Here is a 24,772-nt window from a genome sequence, read left to right on the forward strand (position 1 = left end):
CATTATGCAAATACAAATTAAAACCAAAACAATATAGTGCCACATTTTCAGAATGGCTAAAATCAGAGTGTGGGGGCCAAGAATCAGGACCAACTGTAAAGTACATACATTGCATGTAGGATTGTAGGTACAATCAGCCTTTCTGAAATAGTGAAATATCTACCGAAACTATACCCGAAGCCTACCCTGATCCACTAATCATATTCCCACATACAGAGCATTTACTAAGAGAAATAAGTGTGTGTCTGCCAAAAGGACAACAGAAAGGCAGACAGACACTAAGTAAACAAGCCAAACACATAACTGTACATGTTATATTTTAACATTTATATAAAGATCAGACCTCTGGCTGGGTATCTCAGTTGGTTAGAGCATTATCCTGATATGACAATGTTGTGAGTTTCATCCCCAGTCAGGGCACAAACAACTCAACCAAGTAATGCGTAAGTAGAACAAGTCAATTTCTATCTCTCTCTCCTTTCCTTTCTCTCTACAATCAACAAATAAAAATTAAATCAGGAAGAAGCAAACTAATAAATTATAATTAAAGTCAAAATTGTGCTTTACTCTGTGGAACAATTACTGAGAAGGCAGATGAATAAACTTTCTGGAGTGATGGAAGTGTTCAGTTATCAGGGTGTAAACATTATGTGCAATTCCATCAAGCTGTACACTTGGGATCAGCACACTTCTGTACAGTAGTGTACAAATTCCTCAATAAAACAATAGAAAACAATGACAGGAAGTGCTATAGGTATTCAGTGTGGTTCCATGTAATGACTGAAATACATTCTGAGAAGGGCATCATTAGACAATTTTGTCACTGTGCAAACGTATTAGAATTCACAGGCAATAGGAATGTCTCAGCTCATTATCATCTTCCGGGACAACCATCATCCGTTGCTGATTTATGTGGTGTATGCAACACAGGACTGTACTTTTAGAGATGAGGAAAAATATAATAGAAGAAAAAAGTATGGCTAAACATACCTGAAGCACAAACCAATAAACCATCATCTTAGGTTAAAAAAAAAAAAAAAAAAGGAAAATCTTCTGTTTGAAGATGTTGAAGATGTCAAATATAAATCTTTCTCCACTAAAATGGGATGACACCCTATCTGATGCAAACCTCACATATATCCAATTTTCCTCACTGTCCACAGCTCTTTTTGTTTTGAGAGCACAGCGAACTTAGATGTATCTTCCCACTTGAGTAATGATATCATGGGACTGGACTGTGGAGATGACAACAGTCCAGCTCCAAACTGGAGCCAAGTCAATATAATCAGTTGATGTGCAGGGGGAGTGTAACATCTGCAGGATGACAATGCTAAAACTTGTCAAAGTCTAAGAGGGTGTGTATGGCCATAAGGAGAAACTTATAGAAAAGTTTATGGAACTGCTGCTTCCAAGGTAACTAACGTCAAGGATTTCATGTTCTGTTTGAGCCAGTACTGAATGGTGAGGCCAATGATAAGGAAAATGAGCTGGAAACTAGTCCACCAGGAACCTATGAATCTGTCTTTCAGTATCACAGCCTTACTAAACTCAAATAAGTGATTCCATCCTCTGCCTTCCAATTCACATACAAACTCTCTATTTTATACAACTTTAAACAGGAACTTTATAAGAAATTGGTCCTGGGAAATGGAGTCCCAGCCATGCCCAAATCAACACACAGAAGGATGGCTCTGGGTGCAGCAGAGCAAAGCCCCAGAGGGGCAGACCATCGCCCCCTGGTGGGCATGCCGGGTGGATCCCGGTCGGGCGCATGCGGGAGTCTGTCTGACCGCCTCCCTGTTTCCAGCTTCGGAAAAATGCAAAAAAAAAAAAAAAAATGAGGGACCATTAACTACTTGGTTAAAGTCATAGAATGTCTCCACTGTGTGAGAGCTCACATGTTGCCTAAGATTTAAAAAGATCTGCAAATGTTCCCATAGTCCTTACATTTGTATGTTTTCTCTAGGGTTAATTTTCATGTTAGAAAGTAGACAAGACAAAGGTTTTCCCACACACTTATAGGGCTTCTTCCCAGTGTGCAACCTCATGTGAAACATAAGAACTGAAGAACAGATAAAAGGCTTTCCCTCATTTCTTACATTCATGAGGTTTCTCCCCAGTGTGAGTCCGTCCATGCACTGTAAGGTGGGAGAAACTAATAAAGGCTTTCCCACATTCCTTGCATTTATAGGGTTTCTCCCCACTGTGAGTCCGTCCATGCACTGTAAGGTGGGAGGAACTAATAAAGGCTTTCCCACATTCCTTGCATTTATAGGGTTTCTCCCCAGTGTGAGTCCGTTCATGCACTGTAAGGTGGGAGGACCGAATAAAGGCTTTCCCACAATCCTTGCATTTATAGGGTTTCTCCCCAGTGTGGATTTTTATGTGTCTTCGAAAGGATGAGAGACAACTGAAGGCTTTCCCACACTGTAGACAGTCGAAAGGTTTTTCTCCAGTGTGAGTCCGTCCATGCACTGTAAGGATGGAGGAACTAATAAAGGCTTTCCCACACTCCTTACACTCATAGGGTTTCTCCCCTGTGTGTGTCCTCATATGAGTCCTAAGAGATGATGCACAAATAAAGGCATTCCCGCAATTCTTACATTCATGAGGTTTCTCCCCAGTGTGAGTCCGTCCATGCACTGTAAGGCTGGAGGAACTAGTAAAGGCTTTCCCACATTCCTTGCATTTATAGGGTTTCTCCCCAGTGTGGTTTCTTATGTGTCTTCGAAAGGATGGGACAGAACTGAAGGCTTTCCCACACTGTAGACAGTCAAAAGGCTTCTCTCCAGTGTGCATTCGGGCGATGTGTACACTCAGGGCTGAAGAGAGACTAAAGGCCTTCCCACACTCCTTACATGCATAGGGTTTCTCCCCAGTATGAGTCCGCCCATGCACTATAAGGTGGGAGGTACGAGTAAAGGCTTTCCCACATTTCTTGCATTTATAAGGATTCTCTTCACTGTGCAGTCTCAAGTGTGCAGTGAGAGATGAGCGATGACTAAAGGCCTTCCCACACTCCTTACACTCGTATTTTGTCTTGGCAGTATGATATCTCACATGTGCTCTGAAGGATGAGGGAGAGCTAAAGGCTGTTCCACACTCTTTACATTCATAGGGCTTCTCTCTACTTTGATATTTCACATGCGTATTAAGGGAACTGAGGAGCGAGAAGGCTTTCCCAAATTCCAGACATTCATAAGGTTTCTCTCCTATGTGCTTTCTCATATGGATACTTAAGGAGGAGGGACAATTGTAGGCCTTCCCACACTCCTTACATTTGTAAGGTTTATCTCCACTGTGAATTTTTTTATGTTTGGATAGTGAGGAGGAGCAACTAAAGGTCTTCCCACATTCCTTGCATTCATAAGGCTTCTCTCCACTGTGAATTCTCTTGTGCTCTGTGAGGGATGAAGAACAGCTGAAGGTTTTGCCACACTGCTCACATTCACAGTTTGTCTGTCCAGAGTGAAGCTTCATATGTGCCCTGAAGAATGAAGAACAGCCGAAGGCTCTGGTACACTGCTGACATTCGTAGGGTTTGTCTTCCACGGGGGTTTTCATGTGCTTCCTGAAAGAGGCAAGGAAATGGAAAGCCTTCCCACACTCCCTGCACTGGTAGGGTTTGCTTCCTGTGTGCAAACTGATGTGGGTCTTCAGGGAAATGTGATCTGTGAAGACCTTTTTACATTCACGGCATTCATAGAATTGTACCTCAGCAGTTCTCTGGAGTACGTTAAGATTTGAAACTTGGTCAAAGGTTTTTCCACACTTATTTTCTTGGTTATATTCATAGATGTTCTCCACCACATGACTTTTTAAAAAAATAAAAGGCACAATATTAGTAATAAATACATTTTTAATATTTTCAGTAACTGTCTATGTTTTTCAACCTAAGACAGTGGTTCTCAAAGTGTGCACCAGGATGCATTGCTGCGCCCTAAATTTCCCGGTGCATCCTATGGTATTCCAGAGAAATATGTGCCTTTTGGGAACCAAAAAACCAAGTGTTTTTGGAGTTTAGATTTTTGGGGGACAGAACTGTAGGGAACTTGCTGTAGCTGAAAGGCTGTCTAAACCCCACCTTACTAGCCTGATTAGGTTGCAAAAGCCTGTTAAGCTGTGGTGTTGGGTTGCTTACACTACCCCCCATATTTTCTGGAAAGACTGGAGGCAAGTTTCTTCTATCCTTTGTTTGGTGTAAAGTTAAGATGATATGTATGTTGGGGGTTTTCTTCACTCAACACAATTAAGAGTAAAAAAAAAATTCTTCAATATATTGACAAGAAAATGAGAGTTTGTCTTTTAAAAATATGCCCAAACATTGAAAAAATTGCTCGGACACATCAGGCTGAAGTTTCTGATAAACACAAGATTGAAAAAACTTAACATATTCATGCCGGGACTTGCCAAATTTACTAAATCTTACTAAGAATGTATCTATATATATAGATAGATAACATTTTTGTCATTTTTTTAACCCCTCTTTTTTACAAATTCTAAAAGGTGTAACTCAAAAACTGTAACTTAAAAATGTTTTTCATTGTCAGAATAAATATAATTTTATTGTATTTATTTTGTTTAATTACCATAAAAGCACTTTTGGACTTTATATTCTTTTCTTTAACATTTGACTTAATTATTATAACATATTTCTCAGAAATTTGAATATAGTGTGCCTATAATTATTTGTAGAATTTTAAATGCGCCTTGACTTCAAAAAGTTTGAGAATCACTGCCCTATGGGTTTATATGCTGAAAATTCTCACAGAAGGTTCTATAATACCACTATTTATCACCAAGTTTTGTTGTTGTTTTTTTCATTTTTTAAAATTCTTTTACAAGAGAAAGGAGGGGAGACAGACAGACTCCTGCCTACACCCTGACCAGGACTAACCCAGTGAAAGCCATCTGGGGCTATACTCACAATCGATAGGAATATATTATAAAAATATGCAGAGTTAGAATGATAATTAGAGCCAGCAATGTGACCTAAGGTGAAAGCTCTTAGTGGATAAGAGTCTAGGTGCCTCTCTGACCCGTACTGGAAATAGTTCATGCTGGAGACAACAAAACAGCAGGATAAGATTCAGTACCAAACAATGTTTAGGCTCTCAGAACAGAGGACAGAAGTCAGCATGTTCCTTGTCCTTTACTTCACCCCTGGAAACTTTTGCTGTCTCCTTGAGTTATTTGTACTGGCTAATAAATATCTGAGTAAGGCTGGGGACGGGGCTTTAGCTCTTCAGTCTGCTGACCAGGGCTGTTGCCTCCCCTCAGGCCCTTGGAGCATTTCATCTGGTCTCAGTAGTTTTTGTCTCTCTGACATGTGGGGCCCTGTGTGAGGAATGGGAACCAAACGACAGGTTTGCTACTCTGAGTAGTTCATTGTCATCACAAGTGGTTTCCCATGTGAGGAACCAGAAGAAATGGCCTCCCAAAGCCTGGCAAAGGAAAAGGACGTGTGCTCATCCCATTTGATAAAGAACACAAGCAGCAGCGGAATAGCCATTGAATGCATGTGGTGAGGTCACTTTTAGGGATCAGACCAGGGGATTTCTCTTTCTCTTCTTCTCTCCTTCCTCATGGGGAATTCCCTTTCTTCGGGGCAGTGGAATCTCAAGTTACAGCTACAGGGACTCTTTTCAAATGCAGTGTAGGACTGCCCTCTTGCTCACAATTCGACAGCACAGCCCTCGCTATCCAAAGGAGAGAAGTTCAGATTTAGAAGATTAGAAAAAGACTTTTACCAAGGGGATGGTTGAAGCAACATGGATGAAATATGAAATGACCCCTTAGAATTGGGAAGGGCTTGTAAAAACTGTTCTCACCACCTAGTCCAAACCTCAGACCAGCTGCCCTTAGATACTTCATCAACCCTAACCAGCAAGAAGGAGCTACAGAAGAAGAGACCTTTACCCGTTTTCCTTAAACAAAAAGCTGGAATGTTAGCTTTGAGCCCCCGGCTCCTTTAAATCCAGAACCCCTTTAAAGTCTCAAATTCCCCTCAACCTCCCTTTAAACATCTCCCCCCACCCTGGGAAGATTCTGGGAAGAGTCCTTAGGACAATGACTTCAGGAGAGACCTCGGTTGGGAAAGGGCGATAGTCTGTGACCAAGGCTACAAACCTGTTACAACTGTGGAAAAGAAAGATATTTTTAGAAAGATTACAGGCAGAGCCTAATAGCAATTATGTAACAGGCTTTTGAGTGTTCCCAAGAGACTAATTAAAACTCAATCTAAAAATTCCTTTAAAAGTTCCAGCAAAGCAGATTTTAAGAAGCCAATTTCATTAATTACTATTCTTGTTGTTTATGCAAATTACCAAGCCAAGTTAAAACTGGGGTTAATAACTAGAATAATCTTAATTTAGCTATTAAAAAAAATTACTATGGCCTGACCAGGCGGTGGTGCAGTGGATAGATCATCAGACTGAGATGCGGAGGACCCAGGTTTGAGACCCCAAGGTTGCCAGCTTGAGCGCAGGCTCATCTGGTTTGAGCAAAGCTCACCAGCTTGGACCCAAGGTTGCTGGCTCGAGCAAGGGGTTACTTGGTCTGCTGAAGGCCCACGGTCAAGGCATGTATGAGAAAGAAATCAATGAACAACTAAAGTGTCGCAATGCACAATGAAAAGCTAATGATTGATGCTTCTCATCTCTCCATTCCTGTCTGTCTATTCCTGTCTGTCCCTCTCTCTGACTCTCTCTCTGTCTCTGAAAAAAAAAAAAAAAAACCAAAGATGACTATGGGTAATTTTAGGGAAAAAAGAAACCCAGTCATTTAAATGTCTTAAAGAATTCTTCTGGAAACCTGGAAATTATTGTAATCCTGAGAACAATAGAAAAATGATTAACACTATTATAAAATATAAAGGCATTTCAAAATTCTTTAACCAGGTGGTCTAGAAATATATTTGATATCACTACTAGTTTAATTTAATGTGTTTAAGTACTTAACAAAAAGTGTTCGTTTTGCCTAGGTTTACAAAAGGTTCCTGTTATCTGTTATATCTTTTAAAAATATGTTTGTTTGGCCTGACCAGGTGGTGGCGCAGTGGATAGAGCGTCGGACTGGGATGCGGAAGGACCCAGGTTCAAGACCCCGAGGTTGCCAGCTTGAGCGCAGGCTTGGACCCAAGGTCGCTGGCTCCAGCAAGGGGTTACTCGGTCTGCTGAAGGCCCGCGGTCAAGGCACATATGAGAAAGCAATCAATGAACAACTAAGAAGTCACAACGTGCAACAAAAAACTAATGATTGATGCTTCTCATCTCTCTCTCCATTCCTGTCTGTCTGTCCCTGTCTATCTCTGCCTATGTAAAAAAAAAAAAAACAAAAAAATAAATAAAAATATGTTTGTTTGCCAATAAAAGTACCAGTTTCTAAGTGTCTTAAAATATGTTCATAAAAGTATCAATCAAAAAATTTTAATTACTAACTTAGTCATCCTTGAAATTAAGGTTTTTAGAAATTGAGAATTCTGATTAATTAGAAAGAAATTGTAATGGTTTAATGATAAAAAGTATAAGGTGTAGAGATATTTTTGAAAAGAAAAGGAAGTAAGTAAGTTCTGAAAGCTAGTTATTTCTGAATAGATAAGAAAGTTTATAAAAGTTACAGAAGGTATGTGTAAGCTGCAGAAGGTTTGTGTGGGTTGTACAAGGTTTGTGGAAAGTAAAGAACCAAAAAGAGAAGGAAGTAAAAAAATAGACAAAGGAGAGAAGAGGAAGGAAGGATTTTAAAACAAGGACTGTCCTGAAAGAAAAATAAAAAGGAACATTAGAACATTCTTAGGGGCTTCAGGAGTTTGAGAAATTCACTGAAACTTAACAGGTATTGCAGAAAAAGCTAATGGCCTTCTTAAGCCCCAACTACAGAAACAAAAAAGAGGGAGTCAGAAGGAGAGACTCACCCCACAAAAACAATTGTATAAGGCTCTTTTTACTCTTAATTTTTAAAACATTTTCCTTATCTGGACATACTGCAGCTGAAAGGCATTTTATACCAAGCAAGCAACAGCCTAAGCCTCTCGTGTTGTACTGGGACATATTAGCTGGCCCTAAGTGGCAGAATCTAGTCAGGCTGCGAACCTGGGGGTAAAGATATCTTGTAATTTTGTCATCAATAGGTCCTCTTTGGATACCAGTGAGAAATGTGAAGCCTCATCATGAATTATCATCCACACCTATAAAGCAACCCAGTTCCAGAGATTCAGAAGCTAATAGTGAATTCACCTCTGGAAATGAACTCCAAAAGAGGACACCTAACATGCTACCAAGTACTCAGGGCATGCCTGACATCACCTGGGATACTTCAAAACATGTAACAAGGTATGCTAAAGAACTTTTGCAAAAAATAGACACAACTGTGACCCCTAAAACCTGTTTCTCTCCATGCTTGCTCTTCACCTCCCACTGCAACCACCCAATCATCTTTCTCTATGTTAATCTTTACTAAAACAAAAAAGGGTGATATGTACCAATATGCTATGAAAATACACAGTTAAAATTACAATTAGAGACAGTGAGGTGCCGGAGGGTAAAAGCTCTGAGTGGACGAGAGTCCAGGGACCTTTCTGTCCATGTACTAGAAACAGTGTGTGCTGAAAAAAGTGAAGCAGCGGGATAAGATTCAGTAACAGAAAATGTTTAGGCTCTCAGAACAGAGATTAGAAGTCAGCACATACCTTGTCCTTTACTTCATTCCCTGAAAACTTCTGCTGTCTGTTTCCTTGAATTATTTGTACTGACTAATAAATATCTGAGTAAGGCTGGGGACCAGGCCTCAGTCCTTTGGTCTGCTGACTGGGGCTGCTGTCTCTCCTTGCCCCCCCTCCTTCTTCAGAGCATGTCATCTGGTCTCTGAGTAGTTCACTGTGGCTGCAATAGCAACCAAACTATTTTTAGTGCCCGATACATGGCTCTGCTGAGCCAACTTCAGGGCCTGGGGCTGATGTGCTAGAAGCAATCAAGCCATGGCTGGAGGAAGCAAGAGGCAAAGAGAGAGAGAGAGAGAGAAAGAGAAAAGGAAAGGAGGGAGTGGAGAAGAAGCAGGTAGTTGTTTCTCTTGTGTGCCCTTTTTTTTTTTTTTTTTTGTATTTTTCTGAAGCTGGAAACAGGGAAAGACAGTCAGACAGACTCCCGCATGCGCCCGACCGGGATCCACCGGCACGCCCACCAGGGGGCATCGCTCTGTCGTGACCAGTCACTCTAGCGCCTGGGGCAGAGGCCAAGGAGCCATCCCCCGCGCCCGGGCCATCTTTGCTCAAATGGAGCCTTGGCTGCGGGAGGGGCAGAGAGAGACAGAGAAGGAGAGGGGGAGGGGTGGAGAAGCAGATGGGTGCTTCTCCTGTGTGCCCTGGCCGGGAATCGAACCCGGGACTTCTGTACGCCAGGCCAACGCTCTACCACTGAGCCAACCTGCCAGGGCCGGCTCTTGTGTGCCTTGACCGAGAATCAACTCTGGGATATCCATATGCCTGGCCAATGCTCTATCACTGAGCCAATGGGCCAAGACTGTTTTTATTTTTATTTTCTTTTCTTTTTTTTGTATTTTTCTGAAGTTGGAAACGAGGAGGCAGTCAGACAGATCCCCGCATGCGCCTGACCGGGATCCACCCAGCATTCCCACCAGGGGGCGATGCTCTGCCCATCTGGGGCGTCACTCTGCCGCAATCAGAGCCATTCTAGCACCTGAGGCAGAGGCCACAGAGCCATCCTCAGCGCCCGGGCCAATTTTGCTCCAATGGAGCCTTGGCTGCGGGAGGGGAAGAGAGAGACAGAGAGGAAGGAGAGGGGGAGGGGAGGAGAAGCAGATGGGCACCTCTCCTGTGTGCCCTGACCGGGAATCAAACCCGGGACTCCCGCACACCAGGCCAACGCTCTGCCACTGAGCTAACCGGCCAGGGCCGATTGTTTTTATTTTTTTTGTTGAAATTAATTCAATGAGATGACATTGATCAGTAAAAGTACATAAATTTCACTGAACATCTCTATAGCATTTGAACTGTTAATTGCATTACATATCACTGAGGTTCTGACTTAGGGGAATTTTCTCATGATAGCTTACAACAGAAGTATATCAAACATTGAAAATCACAGTCTCATTTGTGTAAGAAAATCTTGTAAAACTTCTTTATGAAATTACATAACTTCCTGTGTGATTAACTTGAGACTCCTATCTGATAGGCCAGTAAAAAATTTAATATACCGAAAATTTTTAAATATGCTAGTTATTTTGAAAAGTTATTGGAGTCTGGAGGAAAAGGGAAAGTCATTTATGTTTGTGCTTTTCATGTAAAGATCAATTTGGGGTATATGATAAAGCACATACTGATAAAACTAACACACCAAAGAGTTATGTAAAACATGCTCTATTAATTTTGAGTACTCTTTTAGAAACATTTTTTTTTCTGTCCTGAAATGGGTTATCTATTTTCTTAAAAATAGAATATTATAAATGTGCTATTTTGCCTGATCAGGTGGTGGCGCAGTGGATGGAGCATTGGACTGGGATGCAGAGGACCCAGGTTCGAGACCCCGAGGTCGCCAGCTTGAGCGCGGGCTAATCTAGTTTGAGCAAGGAGCTCACCAGCTTGAACTCAAGGTCGCTGGGTCCAACAAGGGGTTACTCGGTCTGCTGAAGGCCTGCTGTCAGGGCACATATGAGAAAGCAATCAATGAATAATTAAGGTGTTGCAATGCGCAATGAAAAACTGATGATTGATGCTTCTCATCTCTCTCTGTTCCTGTCTCTCTGTCCCTGTCTATCCCTCTCTCTGACTTATTCTCTGTCTCTGTAAATAAATAAATAAATGTGCTATTTTGAGATAACTTGAATGATATTCCTACAAAAAATAGATCATAATTAATGATATGTTTGTAATGGTGATTGTTAGATTTTTATGAGAAATTAATAACTATAAATACTATAGCTTAAACACTTACTTTAAAATTTTGGACCTCAGAAACTGTGGCTGTCTAATAGAATCCTGTAAAAATTTTCTGTATTTTTAGTAAATGTAGTATACTTATTGTACAGCTTTCGATAATATTTAAAGTTTACAAAATTATATTTATCAAATAAAATTTTTCCTATATAATAAAAAAAATTACATAACTTCTTTTGACAAGTTTTATATATGTGTTCTTTAAATTTCATGACATTTTTAGATACTATTATGAGGCACTAGTTTCTTTTTTATGAATGCAACTCACCTTAAATGTCTCTCATGGTATTCCCACTTTTTGTATAAAACAGATGACTCTGCATCATTCCTCTTCAATCTTACTATTTCCTGATCATTGGATACTGTTTCTTCATAAATATCTTGAGAAATGACTGATTCATTAGTCTTAAGTTGAGTGTCAAAATCTGAAATGAAAGGTAAAGGCACCTTTGAACAAAAGGCTTTGGGAAGTGTGGCTATTTCAAGACTCTGCTATCAAGCACAGGATCAAATGATAAGAAACTGAATGAGAAATATTCCATGAAGATTATGATGGACAGTAGTACAAACAGGGTATTATTGGGAGAACAAAATAAACAGGAACAGCGTAAAATGTACATGACCAAATACCAACTTACAAAAAGGAAACAAGGAAAGTCTTTTCAAAAACAAGGAAGACTGTTAATAAACAGTAAATAGTGATCAATGGTGTATGGAGAAAATCATATCTCAGACAAAACAGCTGTTTTTGGTTTTCACTTGATTTTTCCAAATGAATACCCCCCAACCTAGACAGTTTCTCCCAAGAACTCTTGCCTTCCTGGCGCTCCCCCTGAACAGGCCCTCTCTTTGTCATCTCCAGGTCCTCCTCCTGCTTCCACTGGAAGGTCAGCCAGGGTGTATGCAGTGTGTACCCTGTTAAACAGAGAGGCATGTCACATGCAGGAAAACAATGAGGAACCACAGACATTTCCAGAAGACAAGGCTGACACTTTGGTCTTCTGATTCTGCAAACTTAGCACCAAGTGTGACTTTAATTGCAACAAAATGTTTAACAAAAATGTTTATGGAAGAGAAGTAGCAACAAAGCCTCTGATGTCTAAAACTGATCTGAACCCTGGCCGGACAGCTCAGTTGGTTAGACCATAGTCCCAAAGCACAGAGGTGGCAAGTTCAATGCCTGGTCACGGCACATATAGGAATAGATCGATGTTCCTGCCTCTTTCTTTCTCTCTCTATTCCACTCTCGCTAAAGTCAATAAGTAAAAATTAAAAACTGATCTGTCATTCATGTCTAATGCTCAGTATTACTAGACTGGTCTAATGCTTACAGCCAGGCCATTTACTACTCCTGCTGAACATGAGTAATCTCACAGAATACCAATCTTACACAAAGTTACTCTGAGATCATTTTACAATGCTATAAAGAAGCTATCAAGCAATAAAAAGACATGAAAGCACTTTAAATGTATGTCGCTAAGTGAATGAAGCCAATGTGAAAAGACTACAGACTGTATGACTCCAACTACATGACTTTGTCAAAAATAGAATACTATGGACAAAGTAAAAAGAGTAATAGTTGCCAGGGGATAGAAGAGAAGGAGGAATGAATCGCCAAAGAGGACTTTTAGGACAGTGAAACTATCTGCATGTTATTACAGCGGTGGGTGTAAGTCATCGCACATTTGTTCAAACAACAAAGGTACAACACCAAGAGTGAAGCCTAATGGAAGCTACGGACTCTAGGTGATGATCATGTGTCAGTGTAGGCTCATCAACTGTGACAAATGCAGGACTCTGGTGGTGTGTGCTGACAGTGGGGAGGCTGTGCATGGGGCGGTAAAGGGTATATGGTAAATCTCTGTATCTTCCATTCAGTTTTGCTGTAAACCTAGAACTGCTCTAAAAATAAATAAACATATTTGTTAAAAGTTTTATGTCTACCTAGAATCTCAGAATGTTGCTTTATTTGGAAATAGGGTCATTGCTGATGTAATCAAGTTAAGAGGAAGTTACACTGGATTAGGGTGGGCCCTAAATCCAATGACTACTGTCCTACAAAGAGGGAGAGACTTAGAGACAGAAGTCTGCATGAAGATGGAGGCAGATTTAAAGAAATGTATCGCCTGACCAGGCAGTGGCGCAGTGGATAGAGCATCAGACTGGGATCCAGAGGACCCAGGCTCGAGACCCTGAGGTCGCCAGCTTGAGCACAGGCTCGTCTAGTTTGAGCAAGGCTCACCAGCTTGAGCCCAGTGTCGCTGGCTTGAGCAAGAGGTCACTTGCTCTGCTGTAGCCCCCCCACCCCCGTCAGGGCACATATGAGAAAGCAATCAATGAACTAAGGAACCGCAACGAAGGAATTGATGTTTCTCATCTCTCTCCCATCCTTTCTGTCTGTCCCTATCTGTCTCTCTAATTGACTCTCTCTCTATCACACACACACACACACACACACACACACACACACACACACACACACACAAAGAAATGTATCTGCAAGTCAAGAATACCAAGACTGTGCTTGATTCAGCAGCACGTATACTAAAATTGGAACGATACAGAGAAGATAAGCATGGCCCCTGCGCAAGGATGACATGCAAATTCATGAAGCGTTCCATATTTTTAAACAAAACTCAGTGGATCCTTTTATTTATAAAATAAAGAAAAAAAATTCCAAGACTGCTGGCCACCACCAGAGCTAGGAAGAGACAGGCAGGATTTTCTCCATAGAGCTTCAGGAGCATGGCCCTGCTACCACCTTGGTTTCAGACTTCAAAAAGTTTCTTTTGGCCTGACCAGGCGGTGGTGCAGTGGATAGAGCGTCGGACTGGGTTGCAGAGGACTCAGGTTCGAGATGCCGAGGTCGCCAGCTTGAGCGCTGGCTCATCTGGTTTGAGCAAAAAGCTCACCAGCTTGGACTCAAGGTCGCTGGCTCTAGCAAGGGGTTACTCGGTCTGCTGAAGGCCCACGGTCAGGGCACATATGAAAAAGCAATCAATGAACAACTAAGGTCTTACAACAAAAAACTGATAATTGATGCTTCTCATCTCTCTCTCTCTGTTCCTGTCTGTCTGTCCCTGTCTATCCCTCTATCTGACTGTCTCTGGAAAAAAAAAAGTTTCTTTTGTATTTGGTCACCCAGTTTGCAGTACTTTGTTACAAAAGGCCTCAGAAACTAATACAGCTTGATCCACAGACCCATCCTCAAATCACTCAACCAAAGTTCAAATCCTGTAAAATGTATCAAAACCCGCTGACTGTGACACCATACGGTTCCCTGGGTCATGTGTTTTTCTCACTAGACTGAGTAATAAACCCAACTTCTTTAACTTTTATGTTTTCCTGGTGGTCCTTCGGTAAAGGGCATTGAAGTCAGAAAAATTCTCAAGAGGTCCCAAACCATAAGCCTCACTGTGTCCCGCAGTGACCCCTGAAGTCTATGCCCACACTTTCAACCCTCAATAAGTCTTGAGGCTTTCAATCACAGTAAAAAGGCAGTTCAATACACGGATGTTTATTTTCATGGTCAAGCATCTACACTATACATTTCTTGGGGTTCCTAACTGTGTCCGTCATATTAACCAATATATTCTTATTCCTCAGCCCAAATCCTAAAATAAGGAATAAGGTCAATTTGTCAGATTTCTTTTCTAAACAACTGAACCTAGGAATGTTGCCTTTCTTACCTAGTGAGGCCAGGTTCTGGAAAGTCTCCAGCATCACATCTCTGTAGAGGCTCCTCTGAGCGAGATCCAGCAAAGCCCACTCCTCCTGGCTGAAGTCCACAGCCACATCCTCAAAAACCACTGGGCCCTGAAACATCCCACACATTCTTTTCAGAATGGTACCAATCCCAAATTCAGATGATACTGACAATACCAGGCCCAGTGAATCCATTTACAGGATATTTGAAGATTGTATGATCTCCTAACATAACCTCGGAATCTGCCTTCAGATCTTTCTCTTTCCCTCTCACATGCTCCTGATTGACAAGTCCTGTATCACAGACATCACAACACTTTTACAAAACACAATTTCTATCTCCACAATGTGGTGGTCAGCAATTCCAGTCTTATCATGATCCAGAACAGTCCAGAGCATATAGGAAAATTTAGAGAAAACTATATAAATGAAACACAACAGGTCCTCGAATGGCTTCTTTTTGTTACAATGTTAATGAGATGCTGTGGGAACTTTACTTTTATTTATATCAATTAGTCTACGTTGAAATTGGTTTCATTATCTGCTCTTCTTCTTCAAGATACAGAACCTATCAACAATGTTAAAGTAACAACTTAGTTGTACTTTCTTCCCTGACACCAACAATTCCTTGTTCCAGAAACCATTTCACCTTCTTCCTTCTCTCTCACTGCAGTGATTAGTGCAACATGAAATACTGGGTCAAATTGGGATGAGGTTTTAATGAATAAAAACACAGTGTGGAATGTACAAGAATAAATTCACAATGAAATAAACACTTAAATATTAGACTTGAAACCCTATTATTCCAGAAGAAAACTGAGGCACTAAAACCTTGGGTATTTCTTATAGCAGTACATTTTTTTATCTATATTCTTGAGCAAGAAAACAATTTAAAAATGGGACCACATCAATGAAAAAGTTTTTCACAGCAAAGAAAACTATCAACAAAATGAAAAGCCAACTCACTGAATGGGAGAACATTTTTACCAATATTTTTGATAAGGGATTAATAAGCAAAAATTATAGAGAACTTATAAAACTCAACATAAAAAAATAGACATACATTCGAGTCCTAGCCAGGTGGCTCAGTGGATAAAGAGTCAATGTGGAAGTTCCAGATACCATGAGTTCGACCCCGAGACTGGGTGCATATGACAAGCAATAAATGAGCACACAACTAAATGGAAAAACTAAGTGACATACTTTCTACGTAGACTAACACAGAAACAGGTTGCCGATCCCTGCTCTAAACAATCAGATCAACAAATGGTTAAATGGGAATATTCTTGGGAAATTATTAGCTCTTACCAACCTGTGGCATGTTTTCCTGAAACTCAGCAGCGTTTTTTTCCTCACCCATGTTCCCTGCATGAAGAAAGACAGAATGTTGTGAAGTTACAGCTGAGGCAGGAGAGTCATGATCCTCTAGGTCTCCCCACAATTCGCACAATCATGAGCCTGGATGCTACAGCACACTATAAGGGACCACACCCCTCAAACACCGCCACCTCCCCTCCCCAACCTCCCCCCCCCCAACCCTCCACCCCCGCACACAAACAATACCCTCACATGCAGATACAGGAGCCCAAGACACCGAAGCAAACACACATTGATCCTGTAAGAAGGTGGAGTAATCTTACCTCATCTAGAACTAGAAAACTATTATCTGGTTCTTGTTGAGGTTTTCTTTTTTTATTTTAAAGAGTCCCATTTTGCAAGTTAAGTTCACTGCAGTCTAAAAGTTTAGCTGGCAGATTGCCCATGATATTGAGAAGCATAAAAAGTATCAGGCAATACCTTCCACCTTCACAGTATACTGAGAATACACAGAGTCTAAAACCCAAGAAAGCATTGACTTAAATACCACTTTTGGGTGCTTCATTTACACTATTACTTACTTCTGCACCCCTTGGCAGGCTAACATGCATTACTGCTCAGCCCCTGATCAATGGGCTCCCCCCATGGGCTGAGGGTCCTGGAAACCTGTTTTTTGAAAAAGTACATCAACTAACTAAATTCCACACATAGGAGGCAGAGAAGACTGCCACGCTGTAATTCTGCTGCAAAAGTTTACCTGTACAGAAGCAGCAACAGAAGAATACTTAAGTTGGCAATAGTATCAATAATATATATATAAATTTCAAATAATGAAAACACAACTGTTCCTTCCACTGCAGTGGATCAAGTATGTTTTGGTTTTTGGTTTGTTTGTTTTTTTGTATTTTTCCGAAGCTGGAAACGGGGAGAGACAGTCAGACAGACTCCCGCATCCGACCGACCGGGATCCACCCCACACGCCCACCAGGGGCGATGCTCTGCCCACCAGGGGGCGATGCTCTGCCCCTCCCGGCCGTGGCTCTGTTGCGACCAGAGCCATTCCAGCGCCTGGGGCAGAGGCCAAGGAGCCATCCCCAGCGCCCGGGCCATCTTTGCTCCAATGGAGCCTCGGCTGCGGGAGGGGAAGGAGAGGGGGAGGGGTGGAGAAGCAGATGGGCGCTTCTCCTGTGTGCCCTGGCCGGGAATCAAACCCGGGACTTCTGCACGCCAGGCCGACGCTCTACCACTGAGCCAACCGGCCAGGGCAGCACGTATGTATTTTAAAGCCAATAAAAACTGTGATATTCTTTACTATATTAATAACATGTTCCAGTTGAGAAACCATGATGTGAGAATGACTGTGAAGAGATGCCCATATCTTTGCAAAGAAATTACTTATTTTTCATAGGAACTCTGCAAATCACATTATTATTAGTAATTAAGAATTCAGAAATATTACAGTCAATTAACTACACACTCAATGTTACCCAATTAGAAAGCCATTCTGTCAGGTGTGTATGCAGGTCTATTTATCTTCAAAGCTGAAATGCCCAGTGAGTATATTTCTGAACATACACTTATCATTTCAAAGTTAGTGAGGACATTATTCCCTAACATTACCAGGATCTGGCCTAGAACTTTGTTGGGCACATTATGCAGAATAGACAAATAAAGTATTCTATTCAAATGTTTTATATTTGAATACCTTCTCTTGACTAAGACCTATGTCTAGGTAGCTTCCCTTTAAGGCCCCTACCTCCTGCTCCTTCATTTCATATTCACTTAGGTAACATCTCCCTGATCCTACCACATGCAGTCACAGTATACAGCACTGAACAAAACAGAAAAATCGGCCCTGGCCGGTTGGCTCAGTGGTAGAGCGTCGGCCTGGCGTGGAGAAGTCCCGGGTTCGATTCCTGGCCAGGGCACACAGGAGAAGCGCCCATCTGCTTCTCCACCCCTACCCCTCTCCTTCCTCTCTGTCTCTTTCTTCCCCTCCTGCAGCGAGGCTCCACTGGAGCAGAGATGGCCCGGGCGCTGGGGATGGCTCCTTGGCGGCTGCCCCAGGCGCTAGAGTGGCTCTGGTCTCAACAGAGCGATACCCCTGGTGGGTAGAGCTTCGCCCCCTGGTGGGCGTGCTGGGTGGATCCCAGTCGGGCGCATGCGGGAGTCTGTCTGACTGTCTCTACGTTTCCAGCTTCAGAAAAATACAAAAAAAACCCAAAAAACAGAAGAACCCTGAAACACATGGAATTTTTTTTTTCAGGAAGGGCAGTGATTAACAAACTGTCAGGTGTTGACAGATGTTATATTAAAATGAAGAACATTATAGGGATAAGGAGATGCACACATATTTCTCTTTAGTGAGTCAGAATGACTCATATGGCAGAACAGAAGCAGAAAATTAAAATAACTGTTTCTTATAACACTGGAAATCCATAGCTCGTGTGGTGTATATATATATTTATAAACTTAAAAATATCATCAAAACCCCAGAGAAGAAAAATATACATATCAATGAGCTAACCACTGAAGGTTGGGAAAAGAGCAGCATACAGGGTTAGAAAGAAAAGTGAAAACAAGGCCCAATTAATGACACTTTCAAAACAAATAAACAGAATCGGAAAAGCCAGCAATGCATCCTTTGAAAACTATTGAGGTCGAGAAACCCATAGCAATTTTCTTTAGCAACAGAGCCCTGACAAAAGGAGTTATGAATTAGTCATAATTACACATTACAAAAAGACTGCAACAATAAAAAAAAGGATGGGGATATGGAAATGTACAAGTAATTAATTTCAAGAGAGAAAGAGTACAACTTTCCAGCAATGATCTAAAATAAATACAACACTTGACTATATCTAGTCATTATAGAAAAAACTCAGCAATTTAAAACACACCCACAAAGGAAACAGAAGTTTCAAATTGTTTTATCAGGTGGCTCACCAAATAAGTAAAAATTTTAATATTCCATTATAGGGGTGGAAATACTGTTTTCTCAAGTATTTCCAAAAGCAGAAAATTGCAATTAACAAAAATCTCTTACACATTAGTGCAAATAATATATCAGTACAGTCAACAAATGAAGAATAAATATATTAATTCACAAACGACATTTATTTTGTCCTAAGAATAAAATGTGGTTAAAAATGGAATCATTAGGTCCTGGCCCGTTGGCTCAACTGGAGACTGTTGGCTCCACGTGTTCACTTCCGTCAGCACACAGGAGAAACAACCACCTACTTCTCCATCCCTCCAGGCCTCCCCTCTTCTCTCCTGCAGCCATGCTCAGTGGTTAGAGCAAGATGGCCCCCCAGTGCTGAGGATGGCTTCATGGCCTCGCCACAGGCACTGAAATAGGTCGGTTGTCCCATGGAGCTGTGGCCCCAGATGGGCAGAGCATCGCCCCTTACCGGTCTGGGATTATGCAGGAGTCTGTTGGTCTGCCTCCCTATCTCTCACTTAATAAAAAAAAAAAAAAAGTTATGAAAATGGAATCGATGTATATAATTCACCTTATTAACAGAAAAAGGTCACATGACTCATCCCCTTCGATACAAAGTAGTGACTGATCCATATTAATATTCATTGGTGATAACAATTTAACCCGCCAGAACTAGAAGGGAGTACGTTTTACTAAAACAAAACAAAAAAAATATCTACAAACATAAAATAAACATCGTATTTAATAGTGAAATGGTAGAATAATTCCCTCTGGGATAGGGAACAAGGCAAAGATATATCAACATGAAATGGATGGAGGTCCTGGCAAGTGCACTAAAGAAATACAAGGTACAAGATAAAAAACAGCTAAAACTGGCAGATGATCACACAAATGATTACAATGGATAGCTGCATTCGGCGACGACGGTTACAAATATTCTTAATAATCAGTTCACTTGTATGCATCTGGATATAAGGTAGCAAAAGGGTGCCCACAGGCAGGGTAACATAAAAATTAACTAGTATCTCCTGCACCAGAAGGGAAAGGGGGGGACGGGTCGTAGTGGAGCCGAATGCCAGCCCCTTGCTCACCGAACACGCCGAAATCCGCAGCAGATCGGCGCAGAGATCACACGGTGAGTCTCTCGTCCCCGGGATGGGAAAGGCAGGGATGCTTTTCCTTTCTGGAAAGAGAGCAAAGGACGCGTCTAGAGGCAAATTATATATAAACATAAAGGTTGTTCTCCACTTCACTTTGCTCTCACCCGACTGGACCCAGCATAGAGTGCCCGATTCAGGGAGTTGGGGACGAGCAACAGCCACGGGCGGAGCAGGCCGGGGTTCTCAGATAACGCCCCGACGATCCGAGGCCCTGGGTGCGGGGTCCCGGCGGCGGCCACCCTCTGATCTCTGGCTTCCCCAAGGCCGAGCTCTCCGCCTCCGCCACCTGACCTGAGGCAGGGCCGACCCAAGCCAGGAAGATTGCGGACCCAGGTGAAAAAAGGAGCTGAGAGGCATGTGACGGTGCCAGAAAAGCCGGCTCACAAGATGCGCACGCGCAAAAGCACCTTTTACTTCCGTTTTTGCGCCACGCCCAGCGAAAGGGGCGGGGCCTCGGGAGCTGGGAAATACAGTTAGGGGTACAAGGCGCAAAGGGACAGTAAAAGGGGCGACGGAGCCTGGAACGGCTGGCTTTCTCCGGGGAGAGAAGTGGTCCAGTCCTGGGGCCGGGTCTGCACAGTTGAGATTGGATGGATGTGAGAGGGGACTAGGGCGGAGCTTTGATTGACTAGTCCTATGGGGCGGGACTTAGTTGAATATTCAGCGAGGCAAGGCTAGGTGAAGGGGTGGAACTCAGGAAAATTGGGGCTACAGGAGTGGTTAGGCTTAGGGCCTCCTATCCAGGCTCTTAAGAAACAGAGACTGGACAAAACACTTAAGCCTGTACCAGTCCCTGATATCTCCGTTCCATTTACTCAGCCCTTTCAATAGACCTTTAGTGTTCCCTTTCATTGCTTTGTTGATAACTGCTCATGGAGAAGAAGGCAGTTGATAATTATTTATGTAGGTTCATTTACCTGGAAACCTTGATGACCTCTAACATTGTCCTTTTCTAAATTTGGACTTAATAAATAAATAAAACGTTCTGTACAGATTTTTTTTCCTAATGTTAAATTTTTTTTCTTGTTTGTGTAGTGTCTCTTAAAGTAAGAAAGAAATAAAGGATTCTTTTCTTAATAATAATTATTAATCTATTTGCTTTAATAAAGATTAAGTTAATAAAATTTCTTTTTGCCTGACCAGGCGGTGGCGCAGTGGATAGAGCGTCAGACTGGGATGCGGAGGACCCAAGTTTGAGACCCCGAGGTCACCAGCTTGAGCGCGGGCTCATCTGGTTTGAGCAAGGCTCACCAGCTTGAGTCCAAGGTCGATGGCTCGAACAAGGGGTTACTTGGTCTGCTGTAGTCCCACAGTCAAGGCACATATGAGAAAGCAATCAATGAACAACAAAGGTGTCGAAACAAGAAACAGATGATTGATGCTTCTCATCTCTCTCTGTTCCTGTCTGTCTGTCCCTATCTATCCCTCTCTCTGACTCTCTCTCTGTCTCTGTAAAAAAAAAAAAAAAGTTTCTTTTAAATCTGGTTTATGCGTACATGTTATCAATTGTTGATTAATGTTATCAAATGTTTTTGTATCTATTGTATTGATAACTTTGCTCCTTTAACTGACTTTATTATATCTGTATAAAATCTTTAATTTTATATAGCCCGAGTCTATACTTTTAAAAGAATGGTTTCTGACCTCCCGTCAAGATGGCAGCATAGCCTGACCTGTGGTGGCGCAGTGGATAAAGCGTCGACCTGGAAATGCTGAGGTTGCCGGTTCAAAACCCTGGGCTTGCCTGGTCAAGGCACATATGGGAGTTGATGCTTCCAGCTCCTCCCCCCTTCTCTCTCTCTGTCTCTCTCTCCTCTCTCTCTGTCTCTCTCTCGCCCTCTCTCTCTCTTCTCTAAAAAAAAAAAAATATATATATATATATATATATATATATATATATATATATCTTTGCCTGACCAGGTGGTGGCACAGTGAATAGAGCGTCGGACTGGGATGCAGAAGCACCCAGGTTCGAGACCCCGAGGTTGCCAGCTTGAGCGCGGGCTCATCTGGCTTGAGCCAAAAAAAGCTCACCAGCTTGGACCCAAGGTCACTGGCTCGAGCAAGGGGTTACTCGGTCTGCTGAAGGCCTGCGGTCAAGGCACATATGAGAAAGCAATCGATGAACAACTAAGGAGTCCCAACAAAAAACTGATGATTGATGCTTCTCATCTCTCTCCATTCCTGTCTGTCTGTCCCTGTCTATCCCTCTCTCTGACTCTCTCTCTGTCCCTGTAAAACAATAATAATAAATAAAAATTAAAAAAAAAAAAAGATGGCAACGTAGGTAAACAAAGTACTTGCATCTTCTCACAACCATATCAAAATTACAACTAAACTACAGAACTACCATCATGCAGAGCTGCCGGATATTTAGCTGAATAGAAATCCTACAAGTAGAGATTTAAAGAATGCCTGACCAGGCAGTGGCACAGTGGATAGAGCATCGGACTAGGATGCGGAAGACCCAGGTTTGAAACCCCGAGGTCGCCAGCTTGAGTGCAGTTTCATCTGGTTTGAGCAAAAGCTCACCAGCTTGAGCTCAAGGTTACTGGCTCAAGCAAGGGGTTACTTGGTCTGCTGAAGGCCCACGGTCAAGGCACATATGAGAAAGCAATCAATGAAAAACTAAGGTGTTGCAATGCGCAACGAAAAACTAATGATTTTTTTTTCTAAAATTTTTTATTAATTTTAATTTATTGTGTTAACATGGACTCAAGTGTCCTACTTAATATACTCCCAAAAACTAATGATTGATGCTTCTCATTTCTCCGTTCCTGTCTGTCTGTCCCTGTCTATCCCTCTCTCTGATTCTCTCTGTCTCTGTAAAAAAAAAAAAAAAAAGACTCATCAAGATTGGTATAAGGGCCTGACCAGGCGGTGGCACAGTGGATAGAGCGCCAGACTGGGATGTTGAGGACCCAGGTTCGAGACCCTGAGGTCGCCAGCTTGAGCGCGGACTCATCTGGTTTGAGCAAAAGCTCACCAGCTTGGACCCAGGGTCGCTGGCTTGAGCAGGGGTTGCTTGGTCTGCTGGAGGCCTACGGTCAGGGCACATATGAGAAAGCAATCAATGAACAACTAAGGTGTTGCAATGAAGGACTGATGATTGATGCTTCTCATCTCTCTCTGTTCCTGTCTGTATGTCCCTCTCTTTGACTCTCTCTGTCTCTGTAATAAATAAATAAATAAATAAATAAATAAATAAATAAATATTGGTAGAAGGGGCAGAGATATGAAATGGGCTGGTTCCACACACACGTGTGGCTGATTCAAATGGGATTTCATATATCTGCTGCAGAGGTTCCTGCTGAGGAGCAAGTAGTCCCAGCCCCACGCCAGGCTCCCCAGCCCAGGATTCCAGTAACAGGAAAAGAAGTCCCTATAGCTTTTGGCAGTAAAAACCCTGGATAATGACTGAGTGTGATGGAGGGCTGCTGGAGTCCCATGCAGTTTCTCTTGAAGGGCCAGAATGCAGACTTAATCTGTGTGCCTCATTCTTTCTGAGCTCTGTTGTTGAAATAGCAATTCAAAAGGCACTAGGTATATATGGAGAGAAAATGAAGTATCTGGTATCAGCATGGGAACTAGACTTGGCTTTCTCACAGACAGAAGTGCTGGCAGAGCCCACTGTTCCTGTAACGAGCCCTTCTTTCACAGAGATGACAGAGAGGAGCCTTATCTGAGTTTCTACCAACCTGACTATTACTGTTTACTCCACTCTGGTGATTCCAGGAGAACAACCCCCACCAATCCTACATGCCTATCCAAGCTGTTTCCAGTACCTTTTCCTTATAAATGACCTATCTTGGTTCATGCTTCAGATTTTCCTAAAATCTCTCAATTTTAAGGAAGCTTTCTGTGATTATTTCTTCAAATAGGTTTTTAATTTCTTGCTCTTTCTCTTCTCCATCCAGCACTCCCATGATACAAATGTTGGTATGCTTGAAGTTGACCCAGAGACTTTTTACACTATATTCATTTTTTTAATTATTCCTTTTACTTTTTGCTGTTGTGGTTGGGTGTGTTTTGCTTCCTTACATTCCAAATTGCCTACTTGATTCTCAGCTTTATCTACTCTAATGCTGATGTTCTGTAAATTATTCTTTATTTCACTTAGAGAATCCTTTATTTCTGACTGGTTATTTATAATGCTTTCCATGTTTTTTTACATGCTGTTGACGTTCTCCCTAAGTTCATCTACTCTTCCCCTAAATTCATTGAGCATTCTTATACGCAGTGTTTTGAACTCTTCATCTACTGTAGTAGATTGCTTGTTTCCATTTTGTTTAGTTCTTTTCCTAGAATTTTGTTCTGTTCCTTCATTTGAGATGTGCTTCTTTGTCTCTTTATTTTGGCAGCGCCCCTATGCTTGCTTCTATGTATTAGGTAGAGCTGCTCTGTCTCCTGGTCGGTAGAATGGTCTAATGTAGTAGTAGGTGTACTATAGGGTCTTTGCCTTAGCTTCCCCAATCACCCAAGCTGAACATTCCAGTTGTGCCCCCTACCCTGTGTGGGCTGTGTACACCCTCCTGTTGTAGTTGAGCCTTGATTGCTGTTAGCACATCAATGATAGGGATTTACCCCCAGGCTGATCTCTTGCAAGGACTGGCTGAGACCTCTGACCACTGTGGAGGATCAGCTGTGCTGGGGTCCCCCCCACAGAGCATGACTTACTTCAGTGGGGCTCTGCTGCCT

General features: G+C 42.1%; 1 protein-coding gene and 1 non-coding gene across 2 annotated transcripts; one reads left to right on the top strand and one right to left on the bottom strand.

Annotated features, from left to right (window-relative positions):
• Positions 1–1,688: 1,688 nt before the first annotated feature.
• On the bottom strand, positions 1,689–20,430 carry LOC136379597 (zinc finger protein 699-like). The gene is made up of 6 exons (XM_066346992.1): positions 20,179–20,430; positions 20,006–20,097; positions 15,966–16,018; positions 14,638–14,764; positions 11,217–11,373; positions 1,689–3,814 (listed from the first exon to the last, which is right to left on the bottom strand). Exons 3-6 carry the CDS (start codon positions 16,011–16,013, stop codon positions 2,089–2,091), a joined length of 2,058 nt encoding a protein of 685 aa, XP_066203089.1. The 5' UTR covers positions 16,014–16,018; positions 20,006–20,097; positions 20,179–20,430; the 3' UTR covers positions 1,689–2,088.
• On the top strand, positions 13,469–13,575 carry LOC136390187 (U6 spliceosomal RNA). The gene has a single exon (XR_010748621.1). It is a non-coding gene; the product is annotated as a U6 spliceosomal RNA (small nuclear RNA).
• Positions 20,431–24,772: the final 4,342 nt, after the last annotated feature.

Source organism: Saccopteryx leptura, chromosome 1 (assembly GCF_036850995.1).
Source record: "Saccopteryx leptura isolate mSacLep1 chromosome 1, mSacLep1_pri_phased_curated, whole genome shotgun sequence".
In the NCBI taxonomy this organism is placed as follows: Eukaryota; Metazoa; Chordata; class Mammalia; order Chiroptera; family Emballonuridae; genus Saccopteryx; species Saccopteryx leptura.